We start from the raw sequence: 19,629 nt of genomic DNA, 5'->3' as shown, positions 1-19,629 counted from the left end.
TCTCAGCTTGATGTTAAGTCTAGCTTTTGGTTTCGGTAACTCTATCATTTTCTATAGCCCTTCATTTTATAAACAGGATCTGCACACAACTTTAACAACCCTACTAACGCACATCCCCAATATGAATTAAAGCAAACAAACTCTTTCTCGGTCATGAATTTAAATTACCGTCAAGTTTGAATAATTCAAACTAATTTACAACTGCCATCGAGACGGAAAATTGGATAAATTGGCCCATGCGCGCTCCATTCGAATTCGTTTATTTTCCTCCAACTAAAACAAATCTACATCTGTCTTCTTTTTGTTTTGCTGACACCCAACACCTTATACTAATGCAAGCTTATTTCCAAGGAGATTTCGTTCAAAGTAATGGAACTGGAGTCGATATACGATGCCATTTGGATCAGAAAGCTTCTAGCACCTTCCTCAGAGCTTTTGTAATGAATTGGCAAACTCTTAGAGAGTTTAGCTCGAAATATGGAGGTTCAACAATACTATAATACATGAAGCTGATACATTTTGTTCATCACTGCCAGTAGCATCAGCGAATATGAAAACAAAGCTTCTTATGGCCTTAATCGTTGCTATTTTCAATGGTCTTTTCCATCGTCTGTCAACTTCTGAAGAAATAAGACTAGGAGCTCTGATAGCGTGGAATGGAACTTGGCCAGTGGGACCGAGAATGGCATCAGCGTTGCTTGTTGCCTTTGATACGATAAAGAACGATCTCAACCTGCTGCCAAATTATAACTTTACATATTACTGGCAAGATAGCGCTTGTGATACCGGTGCCACGCTGAGATCCATGGTCGACTTACAAGCGAAGAAGCCACCAATTCATGCCTTTCTCGGGCCAGGCTGTTCTGTTGGATGTATACCAGGTGGTTATTTAGCAGCGTACTGGGAAAAGCCTATGATATCATTTGCTTGTGGCGAATCTGCGCTTTCAGATAAAAAGAAATATCCAACATTCGTTCGAACAGTTGGAACGTACGCACAAACCGGAAAGTTTTTTCTGAATATTATGCAAAAATATAGCTGGAGTCGTGTTGGGATTCTAGCCTCCACAGAAAGCCTATGGTCGCAAGTTGCTAATTTTGTGAGAGACGAAATTGATGGTAGCACAAGCGGGAAATTCACTGTCGCTTCTTTTCACGTATTCAGCCCCGGTATTACGACCGATGAGCAATTCAAAAATATGTTGAGTTCTGCGAGAGAAGAGGCACATGGTGAGTAGGTAGTACTTGTGTCTGCATGAAAAATTTTTCTAGAAGTATTTATCTCACGAAAATCTGCAAAAAGGCAAAACATAGGGTAAACTCAACCTATAAGTAGTTTTATCACTTTAAGACGAGGAATTAATTACTATAATATCATTGGTTGTTGAAGGTTATTTCAGTTATACCTTTGCAATGTTTTATTTTGATGCTTTTTGTCAGAGTTAGTAGAGGGGACTGGGTCCCCTCTACTAACCCTGTTTTTGTGTTAGATAGGTAGGTATCTTTAGGGATTAGTTAGATCTATTAAACACTTCTTATTCCAAATCGCCTTTGTTAGCAATAAGCAAGAAATTTTAAATGCTGAATCACTGCAAACAGATTACACGACGTTGAAATATTTTCTAACATTTTCTTTTTGATCCTTTTCATAAGTCAACGTTCAAAAGATCCTTTCTCAAAAGATACAATTATCTTTTCGTAAGGTCAATCCGCCATTATATTTTTCTTTCGAACAGCTGATTTATTCAAACGATACGCATCAGATATTATTCCTCAATATTCCATTTTTTTTCTGACCTGTACTCACGCAAAAAAAATAAATCCTTATGCTCCCTCGTTTCTGCAGTTTGATAAAAGATATATTCTTTCGTACCGTCTTCATTCGTTTAGATTATTGATAAAAGAGTAAAAGTCGGTATCATGCTATCTTAATAGATCGGTGAGCAAATATACTCTCGGTTTGTCCTCTAGTATTTCATTCAAATGTAAATAGAGTGCGTCATGCCAGCCCATTTAAACCATAAATGCAACCGAAAAAAACAGACTGCAAAGCCTGTTTCCAAATCCAGGCCAACTGCAAAATTAAGCTAAGGCTCCCCAGTACAGCGTAGCAGATGCTTTAGAGGAAAGCTCCAAATTACGTCTTTTAAACCTAAATAATATAGGCAAACCACAGGAGGTGAAGTGCATGGAATCTGAAGTCTATTGTTACTTCCAAACTAACCCAAGAATCGAGCAAATAACATCAATTTCGAGGAGAAAGCCCGATTTTGTGCAGGAAATTCATTTTCAGTAGGTCGATCGTTAATTTTTCTGGTGGGTTTATGCGTTCTGCATAAAAAGGCAATCGATCACAAAAGAAGAATACGGGTGCATATTATCAAAACAATGTCACGCTTAAGGAGTTTGCATGTCAAAACATAACTAATACGTGACCAATACTAAATATAAAACAGTATAGACTAACCGGTGTCGATTAGTTTCTATGAGTGTTTATAACTAAGGATATCATAAAAGAGAGTCTAACTTTTGTTCGAGCCATCGAGGGTCGAGGGTCTTATGTCGAGGTCGAGGGTATTTAGTCGAGGGTCCCTTTTTTTGTTTTTCTTTTTCGCAGCCCATGTTCCTAGTCGAGGGTCCCTTTCTTCTTTTTCTTGGCAATAGAAAATACGAGTCATCGCATTACGTGAGACCGGATGTTGACGTTGTTACGAAATCGAGGCAAACTAGTTCTGTTAAAATAAATTGAAGTTGTTCGGAGTAATTTTTGACATTGTTTTATCATTTAGTAGCGGTAGTGCATTTTTTTTACTGATTACTTTCAAATTCAATAACTATTTTTGTTGAAATTGAATTACCCACCCTTTTCTATTACTGAATCACTTATTTGTTCATTGGAGGTGACGAAAATTTTCCGTTTTTCCATTCAGGGGAGGGTGCAGCTACACGTTGGCTAAAATAAACCTTCTTCAGGGAATACTTTTTCTTCGTGCAGTTGTTTATCTGCACAAAATGTTAAAACCAGAATGGTGGAAAGTAAACAACAAAGGTATTCCTTTGAATATCGCGTGGCGTCTGTGGTAAAGATATGCGTGTACGTACTTTCCAGCGGAAGTTCTTGGGTGGTGGTTTTGTCTAAATTTTCAGGCAGACTGCCTCCATAAGAGTATTGACACTTATCAATACAAATGTGGTATCATCAAGGCATATAAAAAGAGAAAAGGCCTTGCTTCCGGTTCGTGTTCGTCGCTAAAACACGACGGACAATTCAAATACTTAAGGGGTGAGGGCGAGCGAAGTACAAAAAAAAAATTTTCGCGAAAGGGAAAATTGAATGAAAAAAAAAATCCATGCACGCCAGTTAACCCTGAAACATATCCATGCTAGGGCCAAAAAAGTTCATACGAGAAATGATAACGAACTTGAAAATTCCCGCATTTCGAAATGTGACGTTCAAGATCGCATTTGAACTCAAGTCAATTTATTTTAACAGAACTAGTTTTCCTTGATTTCATAACAACGTCAACATCCGATCCCACGCAATGCGATGACTCGTATTTTCTATCGCCAAGAAAAATAAGAAAGGGACCCTCGACTAAATATCCTCGACCTCGACATAAGACCCTCGACCCTTGATGGCTCGACCGAAAGTTAGGCCCCATAAAAGAAAATCTATATTTCACTGACGGAAACTCGTCTCTTGACCAAGTAAATACTGCAAGGAAACTGAACCACAACAATTCGAACTAGAGGTGGGGGTGGTAATGATGGGTAAATGTACTTATGAAAACATTCCTTGAACCATAAAGTCATTAGGGTTAAAGTTGTTTTGAGGCGGACATTATATGACAAATGGATGATGGCATCTAAGACGCCACGTAAAAGGAAATTGAGATGAAGAAATATTTAAGAAAGATGACATCATGATGTTGGTTGATTAACAAACGTCAAATGATGTCTTTGGTGTTCTTTAGCTGATTATATGTTGATCCACAGTCATTTCATTGAGTTTTAAGCCCTTGCACAAAGAATATCTGAGAAATTTGGAGCATTGTGTGAATGTATTTTATAAGGCGGACAATTGTTACAAATAACAGGAAAAGGACAAATATTAGATGATAATTGGAAAGCAATCAGTCTTCTGCCACACTACTGAGATCAAACGAATCATTAGCAGCGTAACTGATTCACATAAAAATCTTTTTGTTTCAACATCTTTTGTCCGCATTGCCATCATATTTCCCTTTCCGTTGAAACTTAGGACTTGACTATCCTCGAAAGATTGAAGATTGTAATGTAGCTGCAAACCTACAAACAAAACCTATGACAGAAATGTATCTTCAACTCCGATGTTTTGCAAATTAAGCGAGTAAATAAATATATCTTATTAGACGTTTTGTTGTGTAATATCGCTGAGTAATTGTACGAGTTGTGCCGTATTTTGACGAGCCCTACTACAAATAACGAGTAAAAATACTCAGCGATACTACACAACAAAACGTCTAATAAGTTATTTATTATCCAACACGTCGAACTGTTATTTCAGTGCGGGCGAATTTTGCGGATGTTTATTTACGGGGAGTGCGTGACAGAAGTATGCGAGGCGGAACGGAATTGGCGCGTTGTTGTGTTGCTGCTTCTATTTTCTTCATTAAATGAAGAAATTTTATGGTCGTCAAGCTGTTTTTCTTCGTTCGATTCGTCTAATGAACTTGGATCTATATTTGCCAGCCATTCTGACTCTTCGTCGTCGGAAATATGATTCAAATTGTCCACATTTGTTTTTTTTCTTTCGTAACTAAAATCCAATTCTTCGCTTGCGCGATGCGAGAAAACCTGTTTAACCGGTACTCTACAATAGACGAGTACAAATAGCGCGGGATAGTTGTACTCGTCTATGGCGTCATTTGTACTCATCTAGGTTTAGTTGGATAATAAAGATACATATTTTTAGTTTAGATTAGACGAAATTGTAGCCCACCCGTGCTGCCCAGATGGAAACAGACACCAGGGAACAGTTAAGAAAATTATATCGATAATGATGGAGCTTTTTATTCTAACAGCATTTCCGAGAGTTTAATAACTCAGTCCCAGTCATTAATATACAAAATTATAACAAAAAAAAGATTTACAGACAGATTTACGGCATTCTCTACAAAAGCAAAGCCACAACAGGGTATAATTTCTCTTCTAAGGCCTCCCTCTAGGCAAGAAGTTATAGTTTCATCTTGTTTCTTTGCATATTTTTCTTTGTTTTGTTTTGTTGTTGTTGATGTAGTTATGTTTTTCATAACTTTTTATGCAACACATTCTCTTCATTACTTAGTTTTTATCCTTATTGGCTATGGAAACTCGATACGGCAGATCATGTTAAACCTGCACGATTTAGAGATGATTTCGACAACATACGCCTTCTTCACCTTTGAAATCACACCCGAAAACTGTAAGGGGAACGACGGAAGGGACAAAGAAGCTTGTGAAGCATTCGAAGGCCTCATGGACATTGCTAATTATGTTCCAGTAAATACGGCATACAAGAAGTTTGAGGAAAAAGTTCGACAGAAAATGCCTGAGTTCGCTGGCTTAGGATATCAGATGCCACAGGGTGATGAGGTAAGAGCTGAGGATTAGTGAATTAATTGGGTCAGTGGTAAAATAAATTCATTAATCAATATACACTTATCAGGCGCCGATAATTTTCGTTTTCGCTGCGAAGTTGGCAAGGGAGGAAAAAAATTTGCACTCAGAATTTTGTAATATAAACATCGTGAAGTAAATAGTGAATAATACATGGGCCCGTGTACACATGGAATTTCTCTTCCAGTGTTATTTGCAGGTCTGTACAGCACTCTTAGATTCGCATAAGCGAGGAGTAAACAGGTTTCAAGAACATGAGTTTTCATTTCGATATATAACGGATAACAAAGATGAACCAATGTGTAATACTCCCAGGGATTTCATCTTATGCTGAGTGTTTGTCAATATCCCCTGTTCTTCAGGTGGATATCTACGCGGGTTTTCTCCATGATGCAGTGATATTGTATGCTCGAGCAGCCCATGACCTTTTACGAGCTGGAGGAGACCTTGCGGATGGAGAAGCACTGATCAAGCGCATGACAAACAGAAGCTTTGAGGGTACTTACATGTGATGCGACGTAACTTTCTTTTCATGATGTGGCTATGTCATCCTCTATTTTCGAGATGAATTGTCTGTGTGTATGCTCTTGTTCTGTTTCCGTTGTGTTGATCCACAGCTACCGTCTAATTTAAATACTTTTTATCACGAAGATTAGTCAGTGAGTAAGTGATCAGTTTTTTTAGTCAGAAATTTCATCTTCCTGCGCAAGAATGTCGACTGGAGCCACTCGTGAATTGAAACACCTAAAAATTAGTTTAAGATATCAAAATGCATTGGCCTAACTTTGCACTGAATCTGCTATCTTTCTTTCAATTATCGTGACTTCATAGCTGCCTGGGTTCCAAGGGTGATTGGCGAAGCCATAAAGAAAGAGCAACCGAGCCCTAAAAAAGAGGCTGCGAAGCCAGAAGTTGAAGGAGAGCAAGTAGCTCCCCTTCCTTTTCTCACAACTTCGCTACTTTCCATTTCAGTTCTTCTTCCTTCATTTCTGAAGGCTTACTTAAAATGCTCGCGTTGACTAGGCATGATGTTTCGTCTCGTGCAGGTGTTTCTGGGCTAGTTTTTATAGATGAAAATGGGGATAGAGCGATCACCCTCCAAATGAAGAACTTTCAAAATGGCAGAATGGTTCGTGTTGCAAACTACTTTCGGCACTCAGAAGAACTCGAGTTCATAAACGCAACGACTCTTTGGCCAGGAGGGTCTGTAGTTGCTCCATTGGGAAGACCTAAGTGTGGCTTTAACAGAGAATTCTGCTCGTCTCCAGGTATGATAATAACAACGATTACCCGTGTTTAAAACAACAGTACAAGCTTCACAGACAAGCCGACAAGCTTCACAAACAAAGCGAAACTTCTCAACCATTTGTATCCTGATTATATTTGAATAAGAAATAATAAGAGGGTTACTCATTCTATTTTTAGTCCTTCCTTAAGGAAGTAGTTTTGTCCAAAAACTTGCCCATTTTGCCCTTTTGACTGAGTAATTATTAGCTGTCACAACCTTAGCACAAGGTGCCCGCGGCCGCAAATTTTCCCTTAAATACGATAAAACGTTTGACAAAAACATAATCCAAACTGGATCATTTGAGCCGCAAATTTTTCGTTACTAGACAGGGCATAGCGGTTGTGTTTACCGTCTTGCTTCGCTTTAAGCCATCTTTAAGCTTTACTTTCCAACTTTAATTGGAAAGTAAACGCATCTTTGAGCGTTTCCTATTGAGAAACTAAGTTTGATGAAAAGTTTATCTATGTATAAATTTAATCCGTCATCAAGCTTTTATGTTATTCCTTATTAATGAGTATCTTATCGTTTTATTTGCTAGTGATTTGGAGGATCGCTGTTTATGCACTCTCAGCCTTCACTGCTCTTATAATTTGCATGGGTGTTCTTCTTGTTTATTACAAGTAAGCAGTATATTATATATAGGAACTTATCGTATGATTGAATGATTCGTAAAGTAATTTTCTGCTTATACTTTGTAACTGAATATATTCATGGAAATTTTCTATCGGTCTGTTAGTTCAAAACGATTGACATGCTAATCGATGTCACCCACAATAAATTTAAAAATACCTTTCAATTACTACGGACCCGTCACCTCTTCTATTTAGGTGATAAAATACTAATATGCTGCAAATTTCCATCCCAATGTACTTTGCTCTTCCGTCAATAGAGTGGCTGGCCTTATCATGATACTTACTTTACATTTAGGAGGAAAGCATTTGAGTCGTCACTTCAGAGCCAACGTTGGAAAATTTCTTCGGCAGATATAAACTTTACAAGAAAAGCTCTGGATGGAAGAAGCATGGTGAGAAACAATCCCTGAACACATTTTTATCTTTTATGAAATAGAAATTAGGGTTGTCACCTACCGTTCTAAGAACGCGTTTATATCCTCAGTCTTGTATGTTTTCACTATCCCTTTGCCAAGATTAAAGAAAGATACAGGGTCAAGATCGCACTTATGACTTTACATTTGGCATACTGTCTGACACCAACTGTTTATATTGGACGTTTTCCCAAAAAAAGTGTGGCCCAAAAATAACTCACGCAAAGGAAAAGGCGTGAGATTGCCTTGTGCAACCATCAGCAATCGGGTGCAAAAAAAAACTCTTCCAGTACCGCTTTTTGAGCGTGCGTCAATTTAGACTTTACTGTAGCTGTTAAAGAAGATATGGACGGGCTTAAGTAATTAAGTTATCTCTATTATGAACATTGTAATGTTTTTGGCAGATCTCAACATCTAGCATTGGCTCTGGTGACAGCAGTATGAATTCGAGAGCCTTAGAGGAAGATGAAATAAGAGGACAAGTATTTACAAAAGTGGCAATTTTTAAGGTTTGTTATATATTTCTCGAGGACTGGAATTAGAAAGGTGCCCGGTGAGATACTGAAATAATAATTCCCCATCTCAATGATTTGTTTCCATTTAAATTCTTTAGTCCACAGTGGTAGCAGTTAAGAAGCTGAGAAAGACGCACATAACTTTGTCAAGGACAATTCTCATGGAATTAAAAGAGGTAATCCGCTGTGTACCACAAACATTTAAAGTGCAGCACAACAAAATAGTCATAAACGGCCAACAAAGATTGAGTGTCCCATAAACAGCCACCCAAAAACACGACACCAGCTGTCGTCGTAAACCTGAGACAACAGACAAAATTTTAGCTTATTTTCAAGATGTGGTTTTGTAAAAGGTTTAAAACCCTCTCCCCAGCGTGAATGGCCCTTGACAAAGTGTAGAGATCGGTCAATTTAGATAGTATCGTAAAACCACGTGCGCACGTAAAATGGTCGTCTTCTGAAGGAAAGTAATCCGTGAACAAACAGAATTCCAATTCACTTCCGTTGGATCACAACAATAGTATATTGCCCTATTCCATTCGGAAATTTGGAAGAGGGGCTCCCTTCAAATGACGATTTCACAGTCGTATCTAACATCAAATCTCTTCCTTTGCAATATAATTTCTTGAAGATCTCGAAAAACAATCTAATTTTCCTTCCACAAGAAAATTGAAGTTCAAAACATGTGAACTTTAATCACTGCTCTTCACAGTAGTGTATATCTTACATAGGTATACGAGCTTCAACATCCAAATATCAATCGATTCATCGGTGCGTGCATGGACTCGCCAGATATATGGATTTTAACACAGTACTGTAACAAGGGAAGTCTGCAGGTATATTTTAAAGGAGTGAGGACAAAGACACGATTTTAGGGTCTCTCGTCTACACACGCTTTTTGATAATGTTAATGGCTAATCATAAGAAAAGACTTAGCTATCTACCATTGGTGTCGATTACTTGCTTTTTATTCAAGAATTGCTTTTCTAAAAGTTTCGCTAACCTGACTAACAACAACATACGTAAACCATTAATACAAAATCAGATTTTGCATGAGCCAAAGGTGCAGTTCCATCAGGACGATAGCCATGATGATATAAAAAAGTGGCATAACCTCGATTGAAACTGAAGCTAGGCCTTTTGCTCATCACAGGCCGAATCATGTAATGCGTTGGGAGTCCAAAGTACAGAGCTCCCAAGGTGCGAAGGAGAAAAATAATTCATGTAATCACTTTACTACGCTAACATGATCTAGTAAGCTACTCCCAGACCGTGTAGAGAATCTTCCTTATTTGCTACATTAAAAACATATCATTCGCCAATCTCTCTTTCAGGATGTTTTGAATAATGAGAAGATGAAGCTTGACTGGATGTTTAAAATGTCCTTTGCATCCGATATCGCAAGAGTAAGAACAGATGGCATATTAGTGCCTAAATCTAGCAAAACAAAAAACAAGTACAAGAGAAATACTTTGACGCTGAAAACCCTGCCTCGTTTTTATAATTCTTACCAGAATAAGAGTCTAATTTGTTGTTAGGAATGCTTATTTTTATGGCAGAAATATGAAAAACGAAATATTTACTACTCATATCTAAAAGATTGAGGTTCATCACTGCTGCTGTTTTAGCCTTCGTTTTTGCTTCTGTTTATGACAAATGTTTATGCTATTCACATATGTATACTAAATTTTTGACGAGTGTAATGTCTCTACAGGGAATGTTTTTCTTACACAAAAGCTCAATTCTTTACCATGGTGACCTGCGGTCTTCAAACTGTGTCGTAGACAGCCGTTGGGTTTGTAAAATAACCGATGTCGGACTAGAAAATTTTAAAGCAGGACAGAAGGTTGACTCGTATCTTGGTCTTGATGCGGAATATAACAGTGAGTAGTTCAAAATACCAATAAATCTAACTGAATGGCCGTATGTTTGGAGGCAGAGAACAAAAAGAAAAAACTGGAGTTTTCAATAGAGGTGGAAATAGAGGTCTCGTTATATCAGATGCAGGAAGGGAGTTCGATCCACGACAATTGAGTGACACCTAAGCGAGGCTTTAGGGTTTTAGTTGATCCATGACGTCTCATTTCGAAGCTTCCTAAAATCGGGCGTTTAAGTTCAGCGAAAGGAAAGATGGTAGTCGATAAGTCCTGGGAAGAGCCAATTTATTTTCAACCTTGATTCGCCAATTCAGTTAAAGCGCTTAAGATAACAGTGATGAAGAATCGAATGATGTGAAAACGTCACCCTAACTAGGCTATCTTCTTTGAGTAAATTGTACATAAAAAAGAGCATTCACATAACAATTCATATTCATTTTCTTTTTTTAACTTTTCAGAACTTTTGTGGCGAGCACCGGAGCACCTGGATGGCAGGAATGATTTATCTAAGTCACAAATGGGAGATGTCTACAGCTACGGCATTATTCTGCAAGAGATTCTTCTTAGAGGTCTGCCATATGCCATGAATGACTTCATGGAGGCAAAAAGTAAGCCTCAGACGTTTACCTCTGACTTTGAAATAGTTAATTCAGACATTAGAGGGAAACTTAGCTCGTTTAGATTGCAAAGAAAATCATTTTTAAAAAAACCAATCCTGGTGAGTTGTTAATAAAATGTTACTATAGGACGCTCAACATTCCCGATAACATGTATAACTCTAATAATAATTTCTATTTATCAACAGCAATTGTCAGCAAGGTACAGAAAAGAGAGAACCCTCCCTTTCGTCCGGTCATTCCATCCAGCTTTGGAAATGGACTGTACGTGAGAATGATGCGATCCTGTTGGAGTGATGACCCAACTTTACGGCCAAGATTCAGTGACGTTCTTCAAACAATAAAAGGAATTAACAATGGAAAGTAAGTTCTGTATCTCAGCCAACGAACAACGACCTAAATATCGGGATTCCGTTTAGGGAAGGTAGGTTTATTACTGGGGGGGAGGGCTGGAGAATTCAGATCAATTTTTCCCAAAAAATGTTAGACCCTCCCCAGTTATTTTGAAACTAAAGTTATGACCTTCCCCAGGAAAGCAGTAACAATACTCATAAGCCTCCCCCCCAAACCATATATAAATATATTAAAGATTATTTTCTCTCAGCAGTCAAATATACACAGCATAAATTTCGAACATGCAGGGCTCGCAAAAGTCATGAAATATTCAAATCAAATTCTTATATTGCAAAAACTGCCTAGCTAATTTTGATTTCAAGTGTAGCATTTGAATGAGAACGTACGATGTTTTTTCTTTTTTTCGGCACGTGCACTAGGCTACAGTATTAAATTGTATGAATATAAATTCACACGTTCTTGAGTGTTTTTGTGTTTACATTATACAATTATACATTTACACAAACATTCAAGGAGCATAATAGTCCTACGTCTAGTCCGAGTCCGTATAATTATTCATCTGTATCGCTCGAACTATCTTCATGATCACATTGATTTTCTTGAATACTTTCAAATTTTTTTCGACATTGGGGCGAGAGGAAGCGTTTTATTGTATGTACTGAGTGTGTTGTCTGGAGTATTGTCAAGAATTGATGGCAAATATCTCATCTCAAAGGCTTTCATGTTTGCGATTGCCGAAACAATGAGATCATCATTGTCAATTACATAATCTTCGTTGTCCCTTATTACTTCGATGTCAACTTTAAGTATTTTTCTTTTGACTGCTTCTTCATTTTCTGAATACCTTCTGGTTTCTCGTTTCTCAGCCTTTCAGCGATGTTGCTTCTTCATCCGTGAATGTCTTTTCGGTGCTTTTCCTCAGCGAGGATAAATCCTCTCAACTCTTCTAAGTGCATTCTCCAACAGCTCAGTTGTTTCCAAAACTGTAGATTTTGCTGAGTAAAGATCTTTTAAGAAATCCTGATTAGCATTGTGCTTTGCCTGGAATCCAGGTTTCAGCTTAATCCCATAAGGTATAAATAGCGCATTATCGTGCTCTTTGACCTCACAGATAAGCTTCTCTATCTTATTCTTTACTTTCGACAGCCCATTCTTGTTATTCGTAATCGTACTGGAGTCATGAGAGTTAACTTGGAAATTTTCATGCATGTACTTCCCTGCGGTGGCCGGATTGCCAGATGTAACAAAGGAAATCTTTTTCTTTATCTTCGCCACTGATTGATGCAATTCCCATTGACGCTTCCTTTCCCCTATAAATTCCAAGCGAAAGCGTTCTTTTGAATTACAACTTTGTCTCGTGGGCTCAGATTGACTTTTAAGGACTTTTATAAACTTGCTCATATTGATTTTAAGATAACTTGCAAAATTGTATATAGAGATGTGTTATCAAATACACTGAAAATAGTGATTTTCTACTGCTGAGTATTTATACATACATAGCTACTTAATGATGATAATCAATTGAGATAATTCAGTTTTCACGTGTAAATTTAACGATCAAGAAAGCATCAAATTATGTTCTTGAAGTTTATAGGGTGGAATTTAAAGTTTAATAGGATGACCCTCCCCTAATAGCTTTAAGTGAAAGATGTGACTTCCCCTTAGTTTGCAAATTTTATTAATGACCCTCCCCTCTCAGGTTCCAGCCCTCCTCGCCCAACAATTAATGTACCTTCTCTTAATACAGTTTAAGGTGGCTGAACACAGTTTCCGTGCGCGCTTTTGCTGATGTAATCCAGCACAAGGATTGCAAAAAAACAAACATGCCGTCAACAGAGCGGTCATTTCATTTACTAACACCTATCCGCACTATCTGTGCTATTTTTCTCTATAGATGGCGCAGGGCTTTAATTTTTTGTTACAAAGAATGTTAGAAAAGTTAACGGTGCAAAGAACCCAGCAATTCTCAGCTTTTTTGTTGTTACCGAAAGAAACCAGTTAAATGCAGCGGATGCGTAGTAAGTAAAAAAATTGTGACTGAATGGAAAACTCCTTTCTCGGAAATATGCCTATTTCTCGAGAACCACCCATTAGAATTTCACGAAATTTGGCACAAAAATACTTTAGGAAATAAGTAACTGGAGTATTGAAAAAGATTGATTTTAAACAAAGGAAATTCTAGAAAATCGAGTGAACCTTCAGCAAGGGATAATCAAAGATCTCTCTGTTAAATTGTTAGCAAAATGGTGTTAACTTGTGAGTATCGTTACAAGCTCGCTGCATGAAAATTATAAAGAAAATCTAATGACTAGAATTTCTACAAAGAAACAAAACCGATTTTAATTGCCTATTTAGATCTATTCGTGTCGCCATGGCAACGGCACACAAGGCAGCTTAACTGTCGCAGAAACAAAGTTTGTGTTGTTAACTTGCTTGCTGCCAATTTTGGCGACCGAGAGATCAAGGGTTTTAGAGAAAATGGTGAAAAAAGCAAAGGTATCAAAAACTGTGTCCAGCCACCTTAATAGCGATAGTTGCTCTGAATAAAGTATTTTGAATTTGAAGAGCACCTCACTATGAGACGCATTTTGGCATCGCACCTAAAGTTGATACTCCAACACACAAAACGGTCTGTTCCTTTGTGACGTTCTCTGTAAGCCTTGTTACTGGCGTCATACTTGTTGCACCGAGGACGACGTACTTTGAAAAGAATCGAAAAAAGTATCGAGTTCGCATTTCCAGTTTTTGGCTCACTTGATCTATGAAATGAGAGGGGTTGAAACTTGACTTCATCTACTTTTATCACTTTCTGATCCTTTCATTGATTTTATTCGAAAGAGACATCAACATCATGGACAACATGATATCACTGATGGAAAAATATACAGACCATCTGGAAGAGATCGTCAGAGAGAGAACTGAACAACTGGAGGAAGAGAAACAAAAGACAGACGCCCTGCTATACAGAATGCTGCCAAAGTAAGTACAGAGGATTCGGAGCTATCTCAAAGTTCTAAAATGCTTTCCGACCAAAGGGGATTTCAATTTTATCTACTTATTGCTTTTATCATTTATCACTCCAATCTTTGATAGCCATAATAATGATGATAATTCCTCTCTAAATTACATTTTGTGAAATTGTACAAAACTCTTTTTGTTCAAAAAGTCATGTCAACATAATTTTAAAAAGTAGAAAAAGAAATAGAAAAATAATTTTCCTAATTTTTCAATTGGAGACTTCATAAAATATTTACATTTGCAATGACTTTAACATAAGGCTTTGTTGCATTTCTAATAGGACGGTCGCAGAGCAGTTAAAACGTGGTGAGGCTGTTACGGCAGAATATTTTGATCAAGTTACAATTTTCTTTAGTGACATAGTGGGTTTCACAACAATAGCTGCCCAAAGTAAGCCGCTAGAGGTGAGCGAATGTTTTTATTTCTTGTCAATCTGAGCTATCAAAAAAATTAATACTACAAATTCATCGATCAGTTAGGTTAATGTGCACGAAAATAGGAATAGTGGAGGGAAATGACAAAATCTTTCAAGAAAATTCGATTTGGCTAAAAGAACTTTTTGTTTGAAAACAAAACCAATGGATAAAATCAACGTTTGCTTCTTTGTCTCACGATCAAAGGGTCAGGCTTATCAATCGCTGCAATCAATACTAATCAATACACAATCGAAAACCCTGACTCCTACATCGGGAGACAAATCATCAAAACTTCATTTGTTTATGAAAACCAGAATGTACAACATCATTTTCTTCTTGTTGGTCACTGGTCGAGGAACACGGCTGATTTTTTAACGTGACAACGTAAAACGTTCATTCTTAACTAACTGACCGTCACCATTTTTCGTTGATCAATTATTGAGTCAAAGACGACGCAAAAAGATTGTTCGCTGTGAGGTAGCTCCTATCCTAAGCTGCAGCAGTATTGATTTTATCTTCGATTTTTGACGGCTTACCAAGCCAATCGCACTCATGACAGTAATCATGACAATATTGAACTATCAAGGAAGTACAGACGTGGATAGTCTTCGAATACACAAAAGCATTTCTTTTTCATTGAGCATCATTTTCATTAAGTATTATTGACACATATTTAACTAAATTCTTTTTACACAGATTGTTAACCTATTAAATGATCTATATACCTGCTTTGACAATATCATTGATCGCCATGATGTCTATAAGGTAAGAAAATTACCTCTTCTGAAATAAGAGATGATCTCTTTCATTATGATGCCGCTTTCTTTTCCATTGCAGTTGTTCATTGTCTTCTTAAGGTTTTACCTTGGTTATCATTGGTGTTGTGGTAGTTTTTGTTACATTTTTTTATTGTTATTGTTGACGTGTTCGTTAATTTTCTTTTCGTTGGCAGTTGTATCAGCCTTAGGTGGTGTCGATCTTCTCTGTTTGTCTGCTATTGTTTTTCCCTTGAGTACAATCTGTTAAAACTCTTACCTACATGTACATGTATTGTTCACCATAGGTTGAGACAATTGGAGATTCTTACATGGTTGTATCTGGACTGCCCAAGCGCAATGGCATCCTTCATGCTGGAGAAATTGCCAACATGTCCCTTGATCTTTTGAGTGACATGTGTCACTTTAAAATTAAACACCTCCCAGAGAAACAGCTCCAACTTAGAATTGGGATTCATTCTGGTAAGTTATCTCGTAACGTGAATTTCTGTGTTTTCTCTTAAACTGTTTGTCTTCCGCATACCTAATGATATTGTTACGGTAACTGATTACCGGCAGAAAGATAATAACCTCGCTATTTCCGCGAAACACAATTTATTTAACTGTAAACAACGGGAGGTAACTTAACACGAGCTAGCGACCACTCTTGGAACAATCCAACTAAAATTAACTATGTACTTATCTACGCTTATCTGACCACAAGCAAAGTACTGTCCTTTTCTTTGGCGAAATCTCCTGAAGACTTCCTTCGACGTATCGCACTCCACGGTAAACAGCTCTGGACTTGACAGCAGAATATCAGTATCACATCCGAACGGGAAAATCCCTTTACTTGTCACTTGTCATACAATATCGCTTGTAGATCACAAACAGGGAACGAAGTCCCAAATCACAACAACAACCTGACTAACGAGCTGCTCATATAAGCATCCGAAGAGAGTCTAGAAGTTTCCAAAAGTAACTATTTATAACCATTACAATAGTAACTATTCATAACTATTACAGTAAACTGTATTTTTAAACTGATGAGTCAGTTCTAGAAAATTCTTGAAACAACATATTGCGTGACATTGACCTTCGCGAACTTTCTAGACAATTCCATCCTTGTAACAATATTACTTGCAAAACTTTCTTTAGGGACGTACAATTCTTGTGATTCCCTCCGATCTAATTAGGGCTAACTCACGGTCCTGGATTCTTGTGACGATTGCTAATATAGCAAAACTTCGCCAAATCAGTTTTTATGACCCGTCTTACAAACACCTACTGTAAAATTTCAGGCTCATGTGTTGCCGGTGTCGTTGGACTTAAAATGCCACGTTACTGTTTATTTGGAGATACTGTCAACACAGCGTCCCGAATGGAATCCAGCGGGCTTGGTAAGTATGATATGTATGACATCACACAACCAGCACGAATCACGAATACCGTGAACAGAGCAGCTCGAAACTTCAGCTTAAAAACTCTTATCGGTGGGAGCTTTACACCAGCAATTCAGTTAATAAAGCCAAAATTAACTTGACATATGCATTCGAATTCGAATTCGAATTCGAAAACCAGAACTCTTGTGGTAATTTTTTTTATATGGAATGCGTATGAAAAGAGTCTAATAGACTAAAAGATCACTGTTTTGGGATTTTGCAGCCCTTAGGATTCATGTCAGTTCTCAGTGCAAGTCCTTGCTGGATGACATCGGCGGTTATCACATTGAGGAAAGAGGTTGGACGTCAATGAAGGTACTCCTTATGAATACTCACGCAACATTAAAAGTCGCGACTTCAATCTCTAGCTTTGCCAGTTTTTACCACATTGAAAATAATTAATTAATTAATTGATTTTTACCACATTCTATTAGGTTTGGTTAATTATATGTATACTTTTTAGCAATCGAGCTGAAATTATATCGTTTTTGGAGTACCCTTTGCTGTTGCTTAAAATTGGACTAATATAATACTATGTATGTGTGTTGTTTTTACAGGGAAAAGGAACACTGCTCACGTTTTTCTTAAACGGACGTGACGGCTTTCTGAAGTCTCTACCAGACCTCAGTAAAGCGGCTCCAATGGAAGAACATTCATTTAAATAAAAAACGACTATGCAACAAAATATGAAAGGTGTGAAACTTAAGAGCCACTAACCAAAAATATCGAGAATCCGCCGACAGTTGCAAAATTTCATAATTCATTTTATTTTTTAAAAAGGACCCTTTTAATGAACCTTTTTCGAAAATTATATCAAAAAGTTCTATCGCGCTTTTTTCTCCGAGAACTCGAAAAGTTCAAAATACGCCCAAATGGCCGTTGTCCCCCCTGTAAAGCAATGATAAATTATGAACTTTGGCGACTTCGTACGCTATAACGCGATGTAATCCCGCTTTTAAATTTTGTGTGCTACCAGACGGTTCTTTTATCTCTTGGAAAATATTAATTTCTCGTTACGTTGGTACGTAAGTCTGAATAGTGACCCGTTGAAATAAAGTACTTCACGTCTCTTTCGCGGAGGTAAAATAAAGATCAACTTCAGGGGCCTATGAACAGGTTTGCCATATATACTTACAAATCATAATGTACATCATCTTAAAGCTTTATCCTTGTATTTTAATTCCACCAATTCTCTATCTTGGCCCGCCATTAGGTTTAAAAGGACTGGAAGAGTTTGGGCTATTTTGTCAAAATTGCAATGCGAACCCCTGAAAAACTGTCACAACCCATTTAAGAGGCACTGTCAGTAAAAATCAGACATGATCATCAAAATCGCGGACACAGCCAAAAAATCGATTTCGCTCATACTTTCTATGTTGATAGACCCTTGTACCAAAGTAACCAAAACAAGGTTAGTTTTTTCTGCTGTTTTTCTTTTAGAGTAATAAAATAAAAACGGTCGAGTGCGGATCGAGCCAAATTTCGATATTCAAAATATCGAACTTCTGTCAAATTCATGGCTTGCCAGCGTAAGTCGAAAATTATCCGTGTATTTTCCTTTGCAATAACATTATAGTTAGGGCCTTGAGTAATTCATTGATGGCATGAAAAGCAGATATGTTCTCGTTATAAATATGTTATGAATTTTTTTCTCGATGACACCCTGCGGCTGTTTTTCAATAGCTCTATGGTACCCTAAAACAACTGCCAAAAACGCTTGTTGGTACGCGAAGAAGAACCCAATAACTATATTGCAGATACAGTTTAAGTATAGACGTTCTCAGATAAACTTTCAATTTTTTGGGATAATTTTTGGTTTTGCAGTAACCCTAGTTTGAAGTTTGCTAATTTTCGAGATTTGCTGCAGCCGCCATATTGAAGTTTCAACAAACTTGACCATCAAGAAACAATTGATCGCATGTCGAAAAGTACATTTGAAGTTAACACATGATAAACTAACTCAAAATTGTTTCTGTTCACGGTTATCTAGAAAATTAATTAAATTGGTGGTAGACTCTGGCAGACATTTGCTTGTTGTCAGTTTGTTAACACAAGATATTTGTTGACTACTGTACCAAAAAGTTGCATTTTGTTGATACCTTCGATTTCGGTTGCAAATCTACTTTGTGGGCATTTCAGTTATTAGTTTTACTTTTCAGAATGTGCAGTCTACGAAAAGTCCGGCTTTTCCATGACAAACACTGATCAAATAATACATAATTTAAACTATGCAGCGTGTGAAACAACCTGTGTCTGTAATGTACCCGTCGGCAGACTGTTGGCACGCATGTTTGATGACAGAACTACCGATATTTAATTGAACATTATAATAGTTATAGTAGTTGGGGATTTCTTCAGTATTCCATCTTTTATATATAAATTGGGTTAGAAGGGACGGTTAATTAATGATGAATTATGCATCATAGTAGTCATTGTAGTTGGGGATTTCTTACTGCGCATTTTCGGGTTGGAAGGGATGGGTCATAAATCATAAATTGTAAAGATTACGATTTTCATTCTTTTTATTACATGTTATAACATATGTTTTAGTATTTAGCACGTGCACGTTCTTACAAGCTTTGTCGTAAGCTCTTTTATGTTCAACGTGAATAAATAAGCTTACTTACTTACTTACGTTTGTCCAAAGATCAGTATCACTGGTATGA

The 19,629-nt window shown here is 37.3% G+C and overlaps 1 protein-coding gene across 1 annotated transcript; it reads left to right on the top strand.

The window, feature by feature from the left end:
- The first annotated feature begins 239 nt into the window (after nt 1-239).
- LOC111329798 (atrial natriuretic peptide receptor 1) lies at nt 240-17,645 on the top strand. The gene is made up of 20 exons (XM_022934570.2): nt 240-1,229; nt 5,326-5,612; nt 5,999-6,134; nt 6,683-6,904; nt 7,463-7,544; nt 7,852-7,948; nt 8,374-8,478; nt 8,583-8,660; nt 9,216-9,320; nt 9,819-9,890; nt 10,199-10,367; nt 10,820-10,969; nt 11,167-11,341; nt 14,171-14,311; nt 14,631-14,754; nt 15,463-15,531; nt 15,830-16,004; nt 16,823-16,921; nt 17,187-17,278; nt 17,521-17,645. Exons 1-20 carry the CDS (start codon nt 551-553, stop codon nt 17,626-17,628), a joined length of 3,165 nt encoding a protein of 1,054 aa, XP_022790305.2. The 5' UTR covers nt 240-550; the 3' UTR covers nt 17,629-17,645.
- Nucleotides 17,646-19,629: the final 1,984 nt, after the last annotated feature.

The sequence above is a fragment of the Stylophora pistillata genome, chromosome 3, assembly GCF_964205215.1.
Source record: "Stylophora pistillata chromosome 3, jaStyPist1.2, whole genome shotgun sequence".
Lineage (NCBI taxonomy): Eukaryota > Metazoa > Cnidaria > Anthozoa > Scleractinia > Pocilloporidae > Stylophora > Stylophora pistillata.
Note: the sequence above shows the minus strand (reverse complement) of the source record. Positions and strands in the feature narration are given on the sequence as shown.